The sequence below is a fragment of the Xenopus laevis genome, chromosome 2L (assembly GCF_017654675.1).
Source record: "Xenopus laevis strain J_2021 chromosome 2L, Xenopus_laevis_v10.1, whole genome shotgun sequence".
NCBI lineage: Eukaryota > Metazoa > Chordata > Amphibia > Anura > Pipidae > Xenopus > Xenopus laevis.
This window is the reverse complement of record NC_054373.1, coordinates 39,273,996-39,298,028: the sequence shown is the minus strand read 5'-3', so window position 1 is coordinate 39,298,028 and position 24,033 is coordinate 39,273,996. Positions and strand designations below refer to the sequence as shown.

Sequence of the window (24,033 nt, the reverse complement as noted above, 5' to 3'; positions counted from 1 at the left end):
TTGATTATTTCAGAAACAGTACAGAATTTTTAATTGATTGTATTAAGAAAACCTCTGATTTCAGTGTGATGAAGCTTATATTAAATGTTCATTTTCACGATAGTCCCACTTTAAGCAAATAATTCCAAAATTTGTAATGATTTCCTTTCTCTGTAATAATAAAACGGTACCATATACTTGATCCTAAAAAAGCTGTATGAATCCTTGGCAAGACAATCCTATTGGGATCAGGCAGTTTATTTTCACTGCTTTGAAGTTCCTTTCAAATTGCCTGCGTTTTTTCTACACATTTCCCCGTGTTTTTTTCGATGAAGCCTTGGGTGGTACAATTGTTTTTTTCTCATTCTCAAAAAACAAAAACAGTGTATAAAAAAAAAAACACTACTTACCAGGAGGATCAAATTTAAAGGTTTTACTCCATGCACTCAATTGTGTCTTACGACAATAATGCGACATCTTTGCCCTCATTTTCAGTTCAAAAGGCTGGCTTGATGTGAATTCTTCTGAAGTATAGTTTAAATACTCATGTACAGTGATGTTTTTATCCTAAACGAAATCATTTGGATTAGAATATGGTTTCTCTGAACTACCCAATGAAAAAACAAATGTGAAATTGGAAGATCTACACCAGGTGCGTAACTACATAGGAAGGAGACCCTGTATTTGCAGGGGGGCCCAGGGGGTATAGGAGGCCTCATAAGACCCTAATTAATGAGAAATTTCAACATGTATTGGTAAAACAGGACAACTTGTTGATATATTGGGGGCCCTAAAATTAAGTTGCTGGGGGGCCCAGTGACATCTAGTTATGCCATTTGTCTACAATTTCCTGGTATTTACTCTTTTGTCCATACAACTTGAAGTCTCCTACAACTGCAGGCTCAGGCTGCCTTGTATTTTCATTCCTCTTGCCTAGAATGCTTTCCTCCTGGCTGCTAATGGCAGATTTAGCAGGGGTATCCTATGAAGACCCATTCATGTTCCCTGTAGAGTCAAAGTGATTAGCTACTTTACAATTTGCCTCAGTACTTTTCTACTGGGGATGCAGGTGCCTGGCCATATCTAGTAACACCACTGACATAATAATGTTATGAGGCTGATTTATTATAGATCAAAATGAGGAATCCAGAAGGCCTCCCAGCAGTTGAGCATTTTATCAAAACATTGCTGTCTGGAGAAATGTGTACCTGTTGTTTACACTTTGCACTAGGGATGCACCAAATCCACTATTTTAGAATTTGGCAGCACCCTTAAATGTTTCATGAAAGATTCTGAATGAAACAGATTCCAAATCATAATCTGCATATGCAAATTAGGAGATGGAAGTGAAAAAGAGACACGGGAGGTTAAATATTTTTTTGCTTCTTTGTTTTGTGCTGAAAAGTCACTTGATTTTAAGGATTCAGATTCAGTTCAGCCAGGCACAAGTATTCGCCTGAATTTGAATCCTGCTTAAAAGGGTCGAATCCTGGCTGAATACAGCACTGAATCCTGGATTCAGTGCATCCCTACTTTCCACCATCAAAAGTCACATACTTGTATGGGGCAGCACTCCATTCCAAACTGATTGAAATGCCTTTGAAATATATAGAGGGCAACAGCAATATTTGGAGCCCTTGCCAGCTCATCATCAAGCTAATTGTTAATGGAGTGCTGTCACATATGTGACATCTACCCTATAACAGTTTCATAAATAGATAAGTACAGTTATATGATACCGTTGACAATAATGACACATTTTTAAAAAAAATAATTATTAACTGCATCATAGTGAAAAATATATATTGTTACCTGAATTTTGTCTCCCTTTAAGTCGATTTCATATGAAAAACAATACGCTGCATCTTCTTTATGTGTTTCTGGTTTTTCCCACTTAATTGCAACTTTATCAGTACTTACATTGACCTGTATGTTTCTTGGAGGATTCAGTATTTCTAAAAACAGTTGGATAAAGGTACATCTTGCTGAATAATGAGTTAAATTAAGCATCATTATCGTTTTGTCAAGAATAGTTCCAAATTTATCAGGTAGAAACATTGTAAACTTCCTATTTTCTTCGCTTATATTTAAGTTTGTGTTTATTGATTCTTTATTTTTGACAGAAAATTAGAGAATAAGGACAGTACTTTTGTTTTTATAAAAACACGGGAATGAGAAGGGAAAAAGAAAGAAGCACAGATAGACAAAACTGCAGCAAGTGGTTGAGTAAGGATACAAAGTGCAAATGTCCCTGCAGTCAAAAACCTCATTATTGTATTAATTTCAGCAGTTCACTTGCACCAAACTTGCACCTACGTCAGTCACATGCCAAACACTGAAAAATGACACCAGCAAATGACTCCAGACAAACGTCAAAAACATTTGGCACAATTGTGCCCTGTTTGCAGCAAATGCACATGTGCAGTTACGCTAATTTTGAAGCATCAGTCTCGATAGTGCCAGGCCCTCTGATAGGAGGAACTACAGTATGCTAGAATTCTGCATTGTGTGAAAAAAAACACAGCGATTGTCCTCAAAGTTGCCCGTTGCTTACTGCATTTGCAGTGGTGACACCTTAAATTTAATTAACAGAAATATTTGCACAATGCAGAAATGTATCTCTACGAGCAGAATTTTTCCTTTGTGCATATTTACATGTTACAAACTTATAGCAGGAGAACTAAACCCTTGTTAAAACCCTAGGCCTGCCCTCAAGTGCAGCCCCTCCACGTTCCCCAAACTGTGCTACTGGGGACCTCCAAAACGGCCCCATTTAACTACTAAATATAAATCAGGGCGAAGTTCTGGGTCTGGTCTGAGAGATGTTTCCTTCTTTTTTATTTTACAACCCCCCCCAAACTGTTTTTATCAAAAAGCTGAAAGTAATAAAATTTCACCAGTTTTCTGATTTATTTATTCTTAAAGGACAAGTCAACCCAAATATACTGGGCGTACCAATTTGTTAGACACCTCCTAGTAGATATAATCATTTACCTTAGACCCCAGACCAGTGCTCTTGTTTGCTAAAAAGTTCAGAGGCCCAGAGTACAATCCTTTGAGATTCATGCTGCCATCTTTAAATGCATGATTTTTAGAGTAAAAGAGTTTAAATCAGAGGGAAAAAAATACAACCGTTGATAAAACAGCTCCTTTGTGTAAGATGCATCACATCAGAAAGAACAGCCATATTGGCACTGTCCTCATTGCAACAGAGCACAATTTTTGGTGAAACGAAACAGTTCAAATTCGCCCAAGCCTACTCCCCACATCATTCCTCTTTTAACAAATGGCAGCTACAGTTTCATCTAGTATAAACTACCTGTATATTCCCATCAACAAATAGATTGTGTAAACATAACTCCCCCTGAGCCCCCTCCCCTTGGGATTAAGCCTTCATGTGATCTGACATGTGTCCAGGAAGAAACACTTCAGGCTTATTTTGAATGAATTATCAAGCAAAAAAAAAAAAATCAGATAAAAGAGAATTCAGAGAATATTTCACAGTTTTTTTCATAATTTATATCATATATATTTACCATTATCAGATAAAAAAATCCACTGAGAATATTTCACCATTTTTTCCATAATTTATATCATATATATTTACCTTTATCATCTTAAAGAATCAACTGATCATAAAACTGAATTGTTGTTGTGTTGCTCGATCCTTGCACAAGTAGATATGCTTTTTTATTAAATGTAATATTCTATATTAAAAAAAAATTGCCGGCATCTCGCTTTTGACACCGGCGTCCATTTTTTTGAATTCCCACGATTCGCCACCGGTGAATAAGTTCACGAAACCACAGCGTAAAAAAATGGACGCCGGCGAATTTTCGCTGGTGAATTTTCGCTGCGGTTTCGCAAACGTATTCACCGGTGGTGAATTGCGGGAATTCGGCGTGAATTCGCCCATCACTACTCAGCACTCCATTTGCGGGTCACAACCGTACACTGCTGGCTTGTTGCTTCTGTTTTTATAGGTGCGCACTCACGGGCCTATAAATAGAGGGGAGGCAGTGGGTGTGGGCTGCCTTGAGTCGGGTGCAGGTCTAAAAAACTCAACCCGCACATCACTACTGTAGATGTCATTCGTTGAGAAGTCAGAAGTGCAAAGAAGTGTCTATCTAAACTAAAATGAAAGTAACATCTTCAACACACTTTCCTTATCTTTGAAAGGTAAACTATTATATATTTTTTAACAAGGGGTATGGATAATTAACTAAATCAAAGGCTCACCCCATAGACATGCATTGGATTTTAACAGTCCATAAGAAAGAATCATCAGATGAGCAGCCATCAGTACTTACCTTCTGCAGTGATTGCTCTAATGTATTGCAGTGTGCAGAGAATAAAGAGATTGCAAAGAACTAGCAGCATCCAAGCCATTGCAAATATCTAGTTTTTTACATTCATTCGTAAGGCACAAAAACCTGAAACAGAGAGAAACGAATATAGAATTAAATTTTTTGATAAATGTTATATTTATTCAGTTCTATCCATCTTGTTGCTTCTAGTGAACAGGTGACCATTCAAAATACAGGCATGGTATCTGTTATCCGGAAACCCACTACGCAGAAAGCTCCCATAGACTCCATTTTATCCAAATAATTAAAATTTGAAATATTTATTTTCTTTTTCTCTGTAATAATAAAACAGTACCTTGTACTTGATCCAAATTAAGAGACAACTAATCCTTATTGGAGGCAAAACCTGCCTGTTCAGTTTATGTAATGTTTAAATGATTTCTTAGTATACTAATAGTATAAAGATCCAAATTATGAAAAAATCTGGAAAACCCCAGGTCCCGAGCATTTTGGATAACAGGACAGGACCCGTGCCGATTTGGTCGGGATGTGCTCAGTCTGGATTAAAAACAAAATAACTCAAAAAACACACATAATAAAAAAAGAAAACCAATTGCAATTTGTATCAGAGTATCACTCTCTACATCATAATAAAAGCTAACTCAAATGTGAACAACCCCTTTAATGTAAGGCAAGCTTTGTTTCTTCTCCAAAATACTGACCTCTTCTACCATGTTGCTCCTTATATGTATCCAGAAGCTCCTTTGGATCCCTAATATATGTACTCTGTCATTGATTTTTAAAAAATAGTCGATTACTTTACGCTCTTTTATTAGCTGGCATTATTTCCAGCAAGCAAACACGATAAGAAATGAAATTTTGAAGTTTGCTAGATAAAAATGCTAAAATTAAACCCACCCATAAATGGAATGCTGTTTTCTAACTGAGCTGACAGTTTCGATTCCCACAGTACTTTCTGCAGCTAATGCTCGCAGTTTTCTGGCAGGACGCCATTTCCTTTTTCAACTGCTATTATTATTTTATTTTAGTATAGAATGTAATATAGAATGTAGTGTATGGATTTTCATGTTTTGAAAAACCTATGTACAGGCAGTCCCCGGGTTACTTAAGAGAAAGGGTCTTTAGGTTTTTTCTTGAATTTGTATGTTGAAGTTGAAACATATACATTTACTTATTAAAGGCAACATTGACAGATGTTTGTCTTTCCATAATATTTATTTTTACCTTTCTGTATTCTGTAGTAGACAACACACGCTAGAGGGGATTGCGGCAGGTGGTTTATGAAAGGTAAATGCTAATTAAAGTTAAGCAAACTGCAGTAGGTTACTGTAATAGTCTCCTTTTGTAAATGTGAGTTGGATGTAAGTCTGGTTGTAACGCTAAGGACTCCCTTTATATATAATTACAGGTATGGGATCCTTTATCTGGAAACCCGTTATCCAGAAAGGCTGTCTCCCATAGACTCCATAATAATAAAATAATTAAAATTTTTTAAAATGATTTATTTTTATTTATAATAATAAAACAGTAGCTTGTACTTGATCCAAACTAAGATATATTTAATCCTTATTGGAAGTAGAATGAGCCAATTGGGTTTATTTTTATTTATTATTTATTTATGTTTACATGATTTTCTAGTAGTCTTAAGGTGTGAAGATCCAAATTACAGAAAGACCCATTATCCAGAAAGCCCCAGGTCCCGAGCATTCTGGATAATAGGTCCCATACCTGTATAGCTGTACTTTAGCATAGTCAATGAAACTGATCTCTGATAAGAGGAAATGTAATTGCAAGCAACGTTCCGACATATATTTAAAAAAAAATTAAAACAGTATTAGAGTATCCCTGTTGTCTGGCTATACCTCAGCTGGCTTCAGCTCCATTGTTTTGGAGTCAGAACCAGCAGTGCAGAGAAATTAAATAGTCAGGCAGATACTGTCAATTATATTTACAAATAAGTGTAAAATCATTGAAATTGCTTAATTTCCAAAATGCAGTTCTGTTTTCCTGTCTTGCCTTAAAGAGAAAAGCAGAAAAAAAATAGGGTCCTTTGGCCTGACCTCCCTGTATTACTGTTTTATTGTTAGTATTGTAAGAATAATAAAGGCTTGCAAGAGAGCAACAGTCCTTTTACATTTTAGAAAAAATGCTGTAAGTAGTCATATTAATTGCTACAGTATTATTATCTAAGTTAAAGGGATTGTTCACCTTTAAATTAACTTAGTAGTATGATGTAAAGAGTGATATTCTGAGACAATTTGCAATAGGGTTTCTTTTTTTATTATTTGTGAGTTTTGAGTTATTTAGCTTTAAATTCAGCAGTTCTCCAGTTTGCAATTTCAGCAATTTGGTTGCTAGGATCCAAATTACCCTAGTAACCATGCACTGATTGGAATAAGAAACTGGATTCAGCAGCTCTTTTCTGTAGTAGTTATACTTGTAATTCTGGGCTGTGTAAAATGGGTGTGGTATGTAGGGATGTGGTTGAGGTTGCCATCTATCCTGATTTTACCTGAACAGCACGTTTTTTGGGCTGACTGAATGAAAAGTTCCTATCCGGATTTCAAAATTGGGACATCCAGACAGGACAATGAAGTGAATGATATTGAGATCAGCCAATTGCTGATCGCCACATCATCAGTCCCGCCCCTGACTTCACCTGTCCCGCCTCCCCACATCACCCACCCCCTACATGACCAGCCTGCCCCCTTTTGTCACACGCCCGCCCCCCCCATCACCAGCCCGCCCCTTTTTCGCTTTTGGGGGGAAAAGGTGGCAACCCTAGGGGGGTTATTTACTAAACTCTGAATGCAAAAATCATGAAAAATCGTGATTTTTTTCTTATAAAAATCATGATTTTTTCGGACTTTATTAAACCCCGAGGATGGAAAAGTCCGAATCTGAAAATCCAGCATCTCAGACCTGTCAAGGTTGCATATAAGTCAATGGGAGAAGTCCCACTGATTTTTTGATGTGCGGTCAGGTTTTTGGCAATACCCTGACGTTTTCAGAGTTTTCAGGCAAAATTCTGAGTTTATGGGTGAAAAATCAGGAAAATCGGATGCAAACAAAATTTTTGGCAATGTGAAAATCCATGCGGATTTGGTCGGAGATGTGGTCACAAAGTGGGTGTGGTTAGAAAAATTTGTCCTGCTTTCTATTTTTCAAATACTGGTATAGTAGGTATGACCAGGGCCTATTCTGAATCACAGTCCAGACCTGGTTCAGTGTTTGGCTGAGCTTGCTGATTTCAATGAAAACTTATTCAAGCTGAATGGAACAGCACAACACACTGCTGGTAATTTCACCAGGTTCACTCTATGTTGCCAAGATGTTCTCTACTGGCATAGTCACTACATATATACAGTATATATATATATATATATATATATATATATATATATATATATATATATATATATATATAGGAGAGCTGTGTACACTTGTCTCTCCTCTGAATTGTTTCTGTGCAAACAGGGGGAGGACCCTCTGTGAGCTGACAGGAAGGAAGAGGGAGAGAGAAAGTGCTGCTGGGAGAAAAGGAAGCTGCTGGGATATAGAATCAGCAGACTACAAGTACATTGTACATACTCCCACAGTTTTGTGTGTGAAACTTAATAGGGAACCCCAGTGGCGGAAAAGCACGCTCTCTTTAGGGTGCGGAAGGAAAGGGGGATCCTTGTCAGGGCTCTGAAGAACAAAGCGTGCTCTTCTCAGGGCACGGAAAGCCAAAGGGAGTCCTTCTTAGGGCTCTGAAGCAACTGCCACATAAGTGGGGATTCCCTTCAGCAGTCCAGAGATCAATAGCTGTGTTATTTGAGTGAAGTTGCTCCTGGCTGGCAGGCTATCTGTATCACTGTAATTTAAAGGAATAGTGTCCTGCCAAATAAACACATCAACCGCTCCACTGTGTATGTGTATTGCGGATCAGAGAAGTTCCCAGGGAGGGGTATTACAGTTCAGCCTGTCCTGACCTTGGGTGGAGGCACGCCATATTAAAGTGAACCTGCTCTCCCATATAGCGGAGGCACAGGACTCCTGTAGCGCCACACGCAACTAAATGCGTGTTAGATCTCATGCAGTAGCAGAAGAGGGCTATATATATATATCTTTGAGAAAGGCCCCGATGGGGACCGAAACGTTGGATATGCATCTGTGAATAAAACAAAACACTATTTTCACCTTTTTCGGAGGAACAGTCCCTCTTTTGACAGCTCAACCCGCAGTCCCTCATTTGTACTGGAAAGTCCCTCTTTTCTCTGCACTGAACAGCCAGAAAAAGAAACAAAGTTTCTCACTTAATTGGCTTTTAGCAGAGAGCCCAGAACAGCTAACAGGTGCAAATAAGATACTTTGTAACAATTTCTAGACACAAAAACAGTTTAGATAAGGAGAAATATTTTTTTTGTCCCTCTTTTTACTTCCAAAATGTTGGGAGGTATGGCATTGGGCCTGCATGATATTACATGGCACTAAGTAGTACCTTACACTAATATGACACATGATTGCAAGTTCGCCATTTCACTGACACAAAGGTTATTGTGTGTAATAATTCAGCAGCATGTCGTATTCTAAGAAACAAACAGTGGCGGAACTACCGGGGGAGCAGGGGGTGCCCCCAGGGTGCCCCCACCCCCTCAGAGCCCCCCGGCAGTTCACGCGCCGCTAATTCCCGGACAGTTCCGGGTGTACGGAGGGGGGCGGGGGGCCCTGCTTTGTGTCCTGCGCCAGGGCCCGCCCCCCTTAGTTATGTTTCTGGAAACAAATACACTACTTATAAAAGCCAATTATTCTCTGTTTCTGATCCCCTCAGTTTAAACCAAAGGGCAGATTTTGAAATACAGACAGACAGCATATAAGAATCTTGGGCCATATTCCAAAGCAGATTATTTATCTCATTAATTTTATCGTATAACACAAAATGTTTTTTGCCTTAGCATTGTTATTTTACCTGTAAATTACCTTTTAGTATGATGTAGAGAATCTGGGGAATTTGCAATTGGTTTTCATTTTTTTTTTTAGTTATTTAGCTTTTTCTTCAGCCTTCCTGTAATTCGGAGCTTTAATGGGTTTCCAGATAACGAATCCCATACCTGTATTAGTATAATGCATCATATATCTTACCATACCTGGGTTCTGTATCGAGCAATGTTCTAGAAAAGGCAACAATCAATATAGATGCAAAAAAAGACAAATCATATTAAACTCCTATTTAAGCGACAATAAACTTCATGAATAGTATTTCAGACTCCAAGAAATAATCTTTGGGGAATACAGAGTTTAACCTCTTTATCCACCTCCCTTATAGGGTCAGGCAGGGCCGGAACTAGGGGTAGGCAGAAGAGACACGTGCCTAGGGCGCAAAGGTAGAGGGGCGCCAGGCACGTACCTCTTCCGACGCCGTCCCCTAGTTCCAGAAGCAGTGACAGCAGTTTTTTCTTCTTCTGCCTGCTCACCTTTACATACAGCGTGCGTATACATCTTGCGTGTTCCAGGTGCATGCGCGCTTGCGTGTCCCAAGCGAATGCGCCAGGCCCGGATTTGTGGAAAGGCCACCTAGGTCTGGGCCTAGGGCAGCAGGATTTTAGGGGGGCAGCATGCTGCCTAACCACACCCACATTGGTTCTACACACTGGGGATGCGCTGGAGATACAATAATTTTTTAAAATTCCCATTCACCAATCCCCATTGCTCCAGTCCAGATGATGAAAATTTGCATGAATAAAGGGGAGGGGACACGGGCAACGAACAGCAGTGGGCCTAGGGGCGCCCACTATGTAAATCCGGCCCTGGAATGCGCGCTTGCATGTCCTCGGCGCATGCACGTCCTTGGCGCATGTGCACTTGCGCATCGCGACCTCTGTGCTGACTTGGCCCGCCACTGGGGTCAGTTAACCTTTAAGTCCACTTTTAGTATATTATAGAATGGTCAATCAATTCTAGGCAACTTTTCAATTGGTCTCCATTATTTTTTTTATAGTTTTTTTTATTTTCCCTTTTTCTTCTGACTCTTTCAAATCAGGGTTACTGACCACATCTAAAAAACAAACGCTCTGTAAGGCTACACATTTATTGTTATTGCTGATTTTTATTACTAGTCTATTCAAGCCCTCTCCTATTCATATTCCAGTGTCTCGTTCAAATCAATGCACGGTTGCTCGGGCAACTTCGACCCTTGCAACCTTACTGCTGAAACTGAAAACTGGAGAGCAACTGAATAAAGTGTCCCCTCTTTTGGGTGCTGGGATCTACAATTTTTACAGATAGTGACTACATCTCGTATAACAAAAGTACCTGGGGACTGAAGCACCAGAAGTTCTGTATCATAGCTCTCAAATGTTGCGTTTTTCGCAGGACATTCACGATTTTGACAACTCAGCTCGCAGTCCCAGATTGTTACTGAAAAGTCCAGACTTTCTCTTTGATCCCCTGCACTGAACAGCCAGACAAAGATACAATGTTTTTGGCTTTTGGCAGAGAGCCCAGAATATGTGGCAGGTGCACTTAGATACTTTTGTAAAAAATTAAGATAAGCAAAGAAACAACTGGAACAATTTACGAAAAGCAGGTATTTTGGGGAAACTGTGGCTTGCAGCTTAAAGGGCAATTCACTTTCTGTAATAACTGAAAAAAACACAGAAATGTGTTCAGACTTTCATAACCTGCAAATTTTGCAAAATAAACATGGTAATTAGGGCATGGCATGGTCAAAAAAAATGTTTCTATTTCTATTTCCAAAATGTTGAGAAGTATACTGTATGTCTCCTTTGTGTTCTTTTATTCTTGTAGTAACAAACCTGGTTGTATGTCCTTTATGTGCCTTTCCACATGGGCCTTTATGATAGAAGGACAGGAAAACAAATTAAAAATGGTTAAGTACCTTTCCTTGTGGTGACTAGAAACCTTTATTTTGCTATTTTAGGAATCTGCGATGAGCATACTATGTCTCTGATGCCCTACCCCTATCTTTCATTTAAGGGGAATTAACATAGTTGAGACATTTGTTGCACTAGGTTTCTTTTAGGATTCTGGCTCATTTTATATCTCTTTCTCAAGCTGCTTCAAAGTATAAGATTGTTTTATTGTGACTTGTGAATACTAGAGAAACAATTGGCAAATACATTTGTCATCGTTTAAGGAGGCAAATAATGTTTAAGCTCTATAGTCAGTGTAAGTAGATATTACTGAGCCCCACAGCAATTATTTTTCAGGCCCCAAAAATGTCTAGAGGTTGACCTGTTTTACCAATAGTTACTGAAATTGTATATAAATTATAGCCTCATGGGGCCCCTATATATCCTGGGCCTGCTTCCTCTCTAGTTACATCCCTGCCTAGATTCCACCCTTGTTATTGTTGCATATTGTGAAGCTATATATATATATATCTATATGTCTATATATATATATCTAGGTTTATACTATTGAAAGTACCAGAAAAACTGGATGAATCTGATGCAAAGGTGAATCACAATTAAATAGTGAAACACAGGCATGGAATATAAGAGACATGTACTGTATTTTGAATGACTAAGTTGAAGTTACTGAAAGTACCGGATGATTCAGAAGCGGAACTCAGTTAAGTAACAGAACTCGCCCATTTAAAGAGAAAAAAAAAGTTCAATATTTTTACCAATTTAAAATAAAAGTTGGAAAACCTTCAATGACATTTACCGCTGTGGATCACTGATCAAGGCATTCAGGGAGTCTGGTATGTTTAATATCAATTTTATGGCTTTATACTTGCGCTTTAAGAAAATTCCCTCCTCTGTAACTTTTAAAGCGCAAGAATGAAGCCAAAAAATTGATATTAAACATACCAGACTCCTGAATGCCTTGATCAGTGATCCACAGCGGTAAATGTGATTGAAGGTTTTCAACTTTTATTTTAAATTTGTAAAAAGTAGTAGCCGTTAACTTTAATACACTTTTTAGTAACAGAAGATGGTAGCTAAGGTTGAAAATCATCTTCAAACGTTTAATGAAACCAGGGGGCAGATTTATCAAGGGTTGAATTTCGAGGGTTAACCCTCGAAGTAAAATCCTTCGAATTCGAATATCAAATTCGAAGGATTTTAGCGCAAATACTTCGATCGAATAAAAATCATTCGATCGAATGATAAAATCCTTCGAATTGAACGATTCGAAGGATTTTAATCGATCTAACGATTTTTATTCGATCATAAAAAAGTGCTGTGAAGGTCCCCATAGGCTAACATTGAACCTCGGTCGGTTTAAACTGCCGAAGTATGTAGTCGAAGTATCGAAACGATTTTTAGTTCGAATCGTTCGAAACGAAGTCGAAGGTCGTAGTAGCCTATTCGATGGTCTTAGTACCCAAAAAAATAATTCGAAATTTGAAGTTTTTTTCCATTCGAATCCTTCACTCGAGCTTAGTAAATGTGCCCCTATATTTATGTAGGGACCCATAGATTTGATATGTACCTATGGCTTTAAATACCTACACTATCTTATCTCTCTAGTAGCTGGGCAGATGTCCATGTATCTAGTTACTAATTATATATATATATATATATATATATATATATATATATATATATATATATTAACGATCAGCACTCTCAGGTCTCAAGATTATGTAAAAGTTTTATTGTTGAAACAGCTTAGGACTGATGTTTCGGCCTCCTCCAAGGCCTTTCGCAAAGTACCAAAACTGGCTCTGTACATGCCTTTTAACTACTAACTGGTGGGAAAACAACAGCTTTCACAATGTCACATGATTAGCGCCATTATCAAAACACCCATTTAAGTATATTGTAAAAAAATTTTACAAAATTTTACAAAATGTTTAAATTCCATTGCAGGGCTAAAAACTTTCACATATTTCATTGTATGCTTCATATAAGCAGAAATTAAAAACAAGACACTTGAGAACTACTGTATATTGTTTTAACATCTTTGATGTAGCAAATTCACACGGGGTAAAAAATGCAAATAAACTCCCTTCTTAGGGGCAGATTTATCAAGGGTCGAATTTCAAAGTTGAAAATACTTTGAAATTCAACCATCGAATTAAAATACTTCGAATATCGAATTCGAACTTTTTTCGTCGAATTTTGCTATTCTGCGGTCAAAGTAAAATCGAACGATTAAATAGTTTGAATCTAACGATTTTATCGTACGATCGAACGATTTTTACTTCGACTTCAAAAACTGTCGAAAAATGCTGTAGAAGGTCCCCATAGGCTAACAGCACTTCGGCAGGTTTAATTTGGCGAAGTATTGAAGTCGAAGTTTTTTCAAAGAGACAGTACTTCGATTATTGAATGGTTGAATATTCAAACGATTTTTACTTCAAATCAAAGTAAATTCAAAGTCGTAGTATCCTATTCGATGGTCGAAGTATCCAAAAATTACTTTGAATTTCGAATTTTTGCATCGAATTTCAATTCGACCCTTAATATATCTGCCCCTTAGTGTTGCTAGTCCAATTAGTATCAAATTCGTAAAGGAAACACTTAAATCTCTTTGTTACTATTGTGTCATTCTTTGAGTTAGTGTTAAGAGTCTAATACGATGAAATACCTCCTCAACATTAAATAAACTTATGAATCTTAGGTACTTTAACTTTCACTATCCCAGTGTCAGGTAGACTGCTATGTTTTATGTGTTGTTTCTTTAACTATTCCTGTCGTACGTTGCTCACTTGTCATTAACCCTTATATATACACACACACACACACACACATGTGCTACTGTTAAAGGTTCCTAAAGTTAATCTGACCTCGGAGTTCATATAGCTTACCTTCAAGTTAATAAATTCCCATACTGATGACATATTATATTGCATCCATGTTTTACTCTATGAGTATGTAATCACTGAGCCCTGGTGTGCGTATGTGGACTTGTATAAATATATAAATAACCTAACATCCGTCCTACCTATGTGACACAAAAGTCCTCCTTGCAATACCGTTTGTGGTGATGTTATGATGGATGGGAGGGGAGTGTAGGGAGTGGCCACTTCCTCTTTGGCCTGTGGATGGTGATCCAGCTGGGTGAGCTCAGGAGAGCCTGGGCACAGCTAGGCCCAGAAAGGCCCATGTGCTTTGGAGAAGAAGTCGGGGACCAGGTAACCCCGTGAATGAGGAATAGTTACACTAGGGCAGACTTGTCATAGTCTCTCTAGGAGAGAAAGGGCAGAGAGGTGAGAGAGAAAGAGCAGTTGAAGCTCCAACGAGGATTTGCAGTAAGGGAGTAGCTTCCCAGAGGCTCTATGTGTTGCCTCCAGTCAGGGACCTCAGTGAAGAGGGACTGTAGGGTAGAAGCTGCTTTCCTGACAACTTCCAGGAGGGAATGTGTGCGAATATTGCAAATGCCTAAAGGAGACCTTTCCTCTGTAAGAAATGCCTAATGCCTGCAGCTCTGTGTGAGTAAATGTTGCTATTGCCTCAGCTCCTGCGTGACTACTAAACCTGATATCACTTGCCTCGTGCATAGTTAATAAACCGTTTCTGTTTTACTGCAAGAACCTCCTGGCGCCCATCTTTTGTTGTATGCACAGTAGCCTGGGGGGATGTAGTTGCACTACACCATAGAGGAAACACTTCCACATGGCGAAGGCCCTGACCCTGTTGTGTAAGTCGCAGTGTAACCCATGCTTCTACTGCTAGCTGGACAGTTTAACTATTTGTGTGCTATGCAGCCCAAATAGGTCTTACATATATATTGAACACGTAACTTTTGGGGGGGGGATTAGTCAATGGTGAGCAGGCAGCATAGGACAAAGGAGCAGAAAGACAGGGACACACAGGCTTCTTCGAGGAAAACACAGGTTTATTTTCCCACTTTTAAACAAACAGTCAATTAGGCACAGACACAGGGGTGACCATTATATCATACAAACAAATCATAAAATAAAACCTAGCCCACTGGGCACTACTTCACACTTTGGAGCAATTACTGACTAGGCTGGGCCCCTTGTGGACTACAAGTCAAAACATAACAGTATTGGTTGGCTCACCCCTGTACTCACAGGACTCCTTCCTGGTAGTGTTTATTCAGCCTCCTGGCACAACTTTGTCAGGGTCACAGGCTCCCTCTGCTTCATGTGGAATCAGGCGGCACTCCCAGCTCCTCTGGAAGTTCCTCACACAGCCAGGTCTCCTACCTGCTGTATCCTGCTGAGAGACACACTCTCCCATTCGAATTAACTTTATATGGCCTTTCCACAGGACAGCTTTCCTGTGGAAGGTGCACTCAAATATCTGGACTGGATCTGCGGAATGGAGTCCCTGGCTACTAAAGTCTTTAAATAGAGCACTGACTCTCTGTTTAATAACTCCCTTCCTCGACCCTCTCTCAGTACCTGGGGAGAAATTAAAGGCTAGAGTGACCTTTTTCCACCTTTTCCCAGTCACTCTACCACAATATATATATATATATATATATATATATATATATAAATATATATATATATCTATATATATATATATATATATAAAAACAAGCATTTAGAAGCACTCGCTCAATATCAGCTTAATAAGTGATTTTTGGTGCAAAGCCTCAAAGGGGAAGTTCCGTTTCATTCCCACACAAAATATACAATGTATCCAGACAAGGAGGCAGCACTCGCTTTTGAAAAATCAGTGAAAAAAGTGTATTAAAAGTTTACAAAAGTTCACAAATAAGCATCATATACGACCTGTTGATATGATATGATGCTTATTTGTGAACTTTGTTTGGCATGGTGGCGCTACATTGATGATGTCTTTGTGCTTTGGCGGGGCGACGTTGAGTCCCTGTTGTGGTTCCATGAATACCTACAAACAATTCATCCATCTATTGTCTTTACACTGACATGTGATGTTAATAAGGTGCAGTTTCTGGATGTAATTGTATATAAAAATTCTAAGGGTGGAGTGGATACTTCTGTATATACTAAGCCAACTGACTGGAATCAAATTTTACATTTCCGTGGTAATCAGCCGATACACACCAAAAATTCAATACCGATCAGTCAATTGGTCAGAGTTGACAGAATAGTTAGTGATGCCAAAGAGAGAGAGAAACAACAAGAAGTAATGTGCAGAACATTCTATGAAAGGGGATACCCTGAAAATGTGTTGCAGCAAGCAAAAAAGGCTGATATGAAAAGGGTGACTAGAATAGAAAGGAGAGAAGCAAAAAGGGAGTATAGACATATACCTTTTGTGTCCAACTATAATGGCTCGAGTAAAGATATTGGGGCAGTTTTGAGGCGCCACTGGCATATTCTTCAGAGAGCTTATCCACAAATCTGTGAATTTATGGTACCTCCAGTGATGTCTTATCGTAGAGGGAAAACAATTGGTAGTATGGTAACCTCTGTTAATATTGAGCCAAAACAAAGACAGGCTGATACATTTTTGGGGTCGCGGTCCCTGGCAATGTATCGCTGTATTGGATGTGCAAAATGCTCCAATGTAATTAGAGGTAGAGAATTTGTACACCCTGGAACTGGATTACGCGGGCATTATATGTGCACATCCAAATATGTGATATATGCTTTAGTTTGCCCATGTGGCTATGTATACATAGGAGAGACGGCTCAGATGGTCAAATCGCGTATCTCCCAACACAAATCCTCCATCAATTTGGGTAATGATAGATTGCCGGTTTCTAAACATTTCATAGATATGGGCCACAATGCAGACCAATTGAAATTTATTGTATTGGAAGGGATCCCACCACTCAAATATGGAAGTAATCAAGAGTTAAAACTGAAGCAAAGAGAGGTATGGTGGATCCACAATACAATAGCACCAAATGGTTTGAATAGGGACTATGACCTATATCTTTTTTTGTAAAAAAATGAATTGTCTCTATAGTGTTTGTGCAATAGACGTGAGCCAAACTAAGAATGGCAAGGTTGGGGTTAATGTTGCTGCTGTATCTGCTTCTGAGTAAACACAATGTAATTTCCTGTTCTAGGTTTTAAATGTTTGGCAGACACATGTGTTTCTTGATTATCAAATTATAATGTATAATATTCAAAATGGACCAGCACTCCAGTTATTTTCCAAACGATTTTATTGAGTCATCACTCGTGTGTCCAACATTTCGGCCCTCGTTGGGGCCTTTATCAAGGGAATGTATAATGAAAATAACTGGAGTGGTGGTCCATTTTGATTATATATATATATGTAAACATACTTGTACTATTGGCCTACTGGCCTATGACCACTTCCTGCCACACTTTAACATAGTGCTTAGTTTGGGGTGGATCTTCCTCTTTGGTACACCAAGGCGCCTAGGTACACCAAGGCCAAGTAAAGTCATTCTGTCCTAGAGGCACCAGTACCTCTAGTGATAAGTCAGGACCATAAGCAGGGACAGGTTAACTCTTTCTTAGTACTCTCTAGGTGAGTGAGATAGAGAGGTTAATTAGAATTATCAGGCTGTGCTCTAACAAGGATTGTAGTAGAGAGTACCTCTCCCCTAGGCTCTTAGTCTTCCTAAGTGAAGGGGCCGTAGTTGGATAAGGAATCAGGCTTAGAATATTTCTCCCTGATTATTCCATTGTATGGGATCAACAGGGCATTCCATCCTAGAGATGTATCTACAACTACCCCAGCTGTGTTCCAGGTGGTGTCACAGAGTACTGTCTTTGCTTCAACTGTCCTGCCATTCTAACAATGTGGATCTATTGTCTTGGACAAGAAAAGTTATTTGTTTGTTTGCTGCAAGAACCTCCTGGTGTGCTTTATTATTTCATTATATGCACAGTAGCCTAGACGAGTTGTAGTTCAACTACCTCCCTACTTCATATCTTTCACCTAGCAAAGGTCCAGCCTGTTGTGTTAAGAGTCCAATGTAACCCATGCTCTATTTCTTTAGTTGAACATTAAACCTTTTTTGCTTTAAATAGCCCAAAATAGAGTTACATTAATATTTGTTGAGAGTTAGGCATAGAGCCCAATCTCCACTCAGGCATAAGTCAATGGTAAAAGGGTAAAAAAAAGTTATGACTTAAGCATGGGCATCATATTTTGTCCACATTTTGTCAAGGGAACGTCTCAATAAATTATACAGTTTCTATTTTTTTGTTCATGGGTGCAGGGCAGTTTTTGGCCCCAGTCCTAAAAAAGGATGAGTTGGAGAGAGTGCAGAGAAGGAATGGAAAAATGAAACTATGAGGGTAGCTTGTCATTGTTGAGATTGTTGTATTCTCTGGCACATGTGAAGGGACATGAATAGTAACATTTCTGTGTGAGATGGGATAAAGGAGCCCATAAATGCATGGCCTTACCAGGGATCAATAAAGAGGCAAAAGTATGGTTTCATTTCTAGAGTGAATGCCTTTTTTATGCAACAGAGCATTTTATACACTTAATAAGGTACCAAGAATGCCTAGAGTTTTACACAGTTATCCACAGAAACTCCCAAATCCTTCCCAATCAACTCGTAGTTTTGAACAATTTAGTATAATTAGCAAAAACAGAGACAATCATTACTTACAATGCCAAGGGCATTTATAAACAACAAATTACAGGACAGACCCCTGTGTTACACTGGTCAATTTGTTATGTTTACCACTGTTCTTAAAATCTATCAGTCAGTTCTCAATCAAAGAGCAAATATTATATGTAAAGCCAGGGGCGTAACTACAGAGGAAGCAGACCCTGCAGCTGCAGGGGGGCCCAGGCGGTATAGTATCCCCATGAGGCCCTACACAATTTCAACAAATATCTGGTTATGTTGGGAACCCTAACATGAATTTGCTGTGGGGCCCAATATCATCTAGTTATGACACTGTTTAAAGCCAATACAGGTATGGGACCTGTTATCCAGAATGATTGGGACCTGGGGTTTTCCGGAAAATGGATCTTGCCGTAATTTAGATCTTCATACCTTAAGTCTACTAGAAAATCATGTTAACATTAAATAAACCCAATAGGCTGGTTTTGCTTCCAATAAGGATTATATTTTTGTTTGGATCAAGTACAAGGCACTGTTTTATTATTATAGAGAAAAAGGAAATCATTTTTAAAAATCTGGAATATTTGGATAAAATGGAGTCTATGGGAGACGGCCTTTCCATAATTTGGAGCTTCCTGGATATCAGGTTTCTGGATAACGGATCCCATACCTGTATTGCTTAATAATCAGTAATCACCTGCGCTGTACTGTAGCAAATTCTATACTGACAGATTCGGAAGACATTCCATTTTCCTTCTGTGTTTAACCCTGTGAAAGTATTTTTTAGTTAATATGTTGCAGAGATGCCCTAATAAATGGGATGGTTATCTAAATTTACAGCCAAGTCACATGCTTTGCCCCACCAGGTCTCAGTAGCATCAATTATATCAGAATTTTCTATACTTGAAATTAACTGTTGCTCTCCCATGTTGCCTAAACAAGCTCTGTGCTAGAAGACAACAAGGCTACTACAGTACTTTTTGGTCTGATATTTACATTATTCATAGGAGACTTAGATAGTACAGGTATGGGATTTATTATCCAGAATGCTCAGGACCTGGGGTTTACAGATAACAGATCTTTCTGTAATTTGCATCTCCATACCTACTAAAAAATAATTAAACAATTAAATAAACTCAATAGGCTTGTATTATTACAGTGAAAATGAAATCATTTTTAAAAATTGTAATAATTTGACTAAAATTCTTGTAATTTGGTGCTTTCTGGATAACTGGTTTTGGGATAACAGATACCACTACTTGTAGTAATTAACATTAGACAGATTTTTGGGGACCTGTGCTCAGGACCAATGTTTTCTGGATTAGGGATTGTTCTGGAATTTGGCTCTCCATACCTTAAGGGGCCAATTCATTAACTTTGAGTGAAGGATTCAAAGTAAAAAAAACTTCGAATTTCTAAGTGTTTTTTTGGCTACTTCGACCATCGAATGGGCTACTTCGACTATGACTTTGACTTTGAATCGAAGGATTCGAACTAAAAATCGTTCGACTATTCGACCATTCGATAGTCGAAGTACTGTCTCTTTAAGAAAAAACTTCGACCCCCCTAGTTCGCCACCTAAAAGCTACCGAACACAATGTTAGCCAATGGGGAAGGTCCCCATAGGCTTGGCTAAGTTTTTTTGGTCGAAGGATAATCCTTCGATCGTTGGATTAAAATTCTTCGAATCGTTCGAAGGATTTTGACGTTCGATCAAACGATTGTTCCTTCGATCGTTCGATCACAGTATTTGCGCAAAATCCTTCAACTTCGATTTTCAAAAGTCGAAGGATTTTCATTCCCAATCGAATATCGAGGGTTAATTAACCCTCGATATTCGACCCTTGATGAATTTGCCCCTAAGTCTACTAAAACATTATTTACACAGTACTATTGTTTTGCTTCCAATAAGTATTAATTATATGTTAGTTAGGATCAAGTACAAGATATTGTTTTATTATTACAGAGATAAAGGAAATAATATTTCTCAAAATAAGAATTTGAATATGGCAGATGAAAGGTACAGCCAGCAGGAACAACTCTCTTCTAACACAGATTTTTCAGTAAAAGAAGCCATGGAAACCCGACATACCAACAAACCCGAAAATTACATAAAACCCAAAGTAGACCGGTGGAACGCATGGGAACGCACGAGAACAGTTTCCTTGGCAACTCATGGAAATAAATGTGAGTGAAATATTTTAAAGTTTTTAGCTTTTTGAATAAAACAGTATTATAGTATGAGATTTCTGTATCCTAATGTTGGAGCCTAACAGTGGCCTGTGGAGAAGGGGAGAACACTGGTGACCACTACTACATGTCTTAATTGTACTACAATCTTGTAAGTTGGCATTTTAGCCGAACTTGGTGAAGGTCTCTGGAAGAACTTGATCTAACTATATACACAACCGGAACAAAAAGGAAAGTCTCTAAAATACTACATCATATTTCTGTTTCTGTTTTTTTGCTTTCTCCTTTGCTTTAAGCGCTGATCCAAAAAAAAACAAAAATTATGTGACGTTTGCCTGCAACTGAGAGACTGAAAAGGAACAGCAGGAGAGAGCTATTCTGAAGGACTAACTATTCCCAAGGTTTATTATTTTTATTGTAACTATGGGAGATCGCCTACCTGTATTTCTGAGCTTGAACAGGTTTCCAGATAACAGATACCATACCTGGACCATTCCTACATTGCAGATATCGAGCAATTTTACATGGTGCAAACATGAAGTCATATTTTAGTTTTAATTATTCTCTCCCTGGTAGGCATAATTGGAGTACAGCTTTTTCAATGGTCACAACAGCTCGATAAAGAACTGCACTTATAACATCAACTTATTGCAACATTAAAATACATTTCCACCACCGGCTCCCAATATTATTGTTATCAATATATCAGACATGTGTAAACAGTCTCTTATTGGATTATCATTTTTCCCTACAGTCGCCTACCTGAAGAAGTCAACACATGCAGGGACAGGAAAGGCGGTGGCAGCGTTTCAGAAGAGTCAAACAGCAGAATAATTACCTTTATTATTCAGCGATCTGCACTAACTTGTTCTCTCTCTCTCTCTCTCTCTCTCTCTCTGTGCAGTGTAGAACAGTAACAGATGAGCATAAACAGACTAACAATTCTGACATAATAAAGAGGAGGTGCGCTGAAAAATCTATCCTACTTGGAAACACAACTCAATAAGTATTCAGTTCCTCTTTCCACGAGGAACCAGCAAACGTACCCTTTAAATTTTATCTTGAGGTTTCTTGTCTCAATGTCTGACTATGGGATTGATTGATAAGTGTAACGTTCTGTTACCTGGGATCCCGTAGGAAGATGGCTGGTCCACGGAGGACTGGTGGCAACGGGAACTCCTCTACGGCTCCGGTCTTCACCGACACCCTTTTGGGGCCCGGGCTTTCTGTGGCGGAGGAGCAAAGGAGCCAAGCGTGTTACCTTCTTGTACAAGGGATCAGGCAAGAAGGTAGTCAAGTTCAGGCAAGGTCAGTTCCAGAAGTCAGAGAAGCGAGGTACCAAAGAATCAAAAAAAAAGCGTAGTCGAGTTTCAGGCAGAGGTCGGTTTCAGGCAGCGAAGGTTCGAAGGTCCAGGAAAACAGGCAGAGGGTCAAACAGTAACACGGAAAACCAGGGCTTTAGCGGAACAGTAGAAACTGAAGCCAGCTTGGGCAATGAAGAAGGAAGAGGAAGGTATTTAAGGGAGCAGGAACCAATCAGGAGCAGGTTGAGGAAGGACAGGCACATCAACAGCCAATAGGAGAATAGACGCACCATTATGAGGTCATTTCACCTAAGTGTTTTGGCGGGAGCGTCCGTGCGCCGGCGTTTTGACGCCGGCTCCTAAATTGACGCACGCCGGCGTTTATGCGCCAGCGCCTAAGTTGATGTGCGCCAGCGTTTAGGCGCTGGCACACAGCGGATGTTACAATAAGACTTTAGCCTTTGGGGGATTGTAAATCGGTAAAGTGGATTAACAGATCATAAAATATGGATGGAAGTTGGAGGAAGAAGGCCTATGTTGTCTGTATTTTTCTTGCCAACAGTTCACACCAGCATAGTCATAAAAGCACAGGCCACAAACAATCAATTTTTTGGAGGAGGTGTAGAGTGTGGTTAGTGTTGTCAATCACCTTCTCAGAGCTGTGAAAATGTTTATAGGGAGACCTACATTTTTCGGTGCCAAAAAATGGAGTCAGAGGAAATGACGTCACATGCAGGTGCCCAACCTCTCCTGAAATCACAGATTCTGGTCTGAGCAGGTGCACATAGGATTTTTTCCCGCAAATTGGCAAAAACTATGGAAAATCATCAGAAATTTGGCAAATGCTTTATAGTTGTAAGAGATTGCCTTCTTGGCTATGGCAGTATGTGTTATTGTGTATTTAATAGGAAAGCAGTTGACCAAAAAATTTACATTAAACTTTGATTATCATAACAAAGGGTTTCCTGTAAATAGTAAATCCTATGTCTGCTGTGGGGGCCATAAATGTAATTATTGTAATTACAATGCAAGGGGGATTAAAGGTGTGAACAATACATAGTGAATAAAGTACCCCCTCTTGTAAAATATAAGGATATTATAAGTTACCGTGGAGTTTCATGACCATATAAAAACACGAGGCCGAAGGCCGAGTGTTTTTATACAGGTCATGGAACTCCGAGGTAACTTCTAATATCCTCATATTTTGCAACTGGGGGTACTTTATTTATTATAATACACAAATTTCAGTGAGTCATGTGACAGAAATGACATCAGAACTCACCGTTTATAACTGATGACATCAGAACTCACCGTTTATAAGGATATAATTTACAGGATATTCATGGCTTTTGTGTATTATAGGGGATTATTGTCTGAAGTTGAGGAGAAAACAATGCAGGGGCCAGTTAATCTCTAATACCTTTTATATTTTACACCTGGTAAACAGACACAGCTCTAGACAATAAAGGTTAAATTTAGCAAACAAACTAGGTTTGTCTTAAACCAACCAGAGATCTCTGTAACCAGTGTGTAGTGCATATGTTCAGCTAATTTTATTTGCCTGAGAATATTCAATCACATAAGCTTTAGTGAGTGATATCACTCAGCGCTGTGCCCTGTTACACATCGCTGTCCCTGCAGATATGATTATGTTTGGCAGCTGCAAATGATTATTGTATTAAACATCCTAAAGCAATAACTCACAAACAGTTCAGCCTTCTGTACTCATGTTCTCCAAGAAAATGGGTCCCTGCTAAAAATCCTGTTGTGAATCTATCCAGTGCCATCTTTGTTCACGGCATCTTTGCTTTCTA

General features: G+C 38.9%; 1 protein-coding gene across 3 annotated transcripts in view; it reads right to left on the bottom strand.

Annotated features, from left to right (window-relative positions):
- The window catches only part of LOC121399873 (interleukin-5 receptor subunit alpha-like), a 31,880-nt gene extending 8,584 nt beyond the window's left edge, over window positions 1-23,296 (bottom strand). The window contains exons 1-4 of one of the 3 annotated variants that reach the window (XM_041581749.1): window positions 22,039-23,296; window positions 4,290-4,412; window positions 1,792-1,934; window positions 390-546 (exon numbers count right to left, since the gene is read on the bottom strand). In XM_041581749.1, coding sequence (XP_041437683.1) covers window positions 390-546; window positions 1,792-1,934; window positions 4,290-4,368 — 379 coding nt within the window. In that variant the 5' untranslated portion in view covers window positions 4,369-4,412; window positions 22,039-23,296. Of the gene's footprint in view, window positions 1-389; window positions 547-1,791; window positions 1,935-4,289; window positions 4,413-5,008; window positions 5,712-21,677; window positions 21,970-22,038 lie in introns of those variants that run through there. The other 2 variants (XM_041581750.1, XM_041581748.1) reach the window with 2 other exon arrangements.
- Window positions 23,297-24,033: the final 737 nt, after the last annotated feature.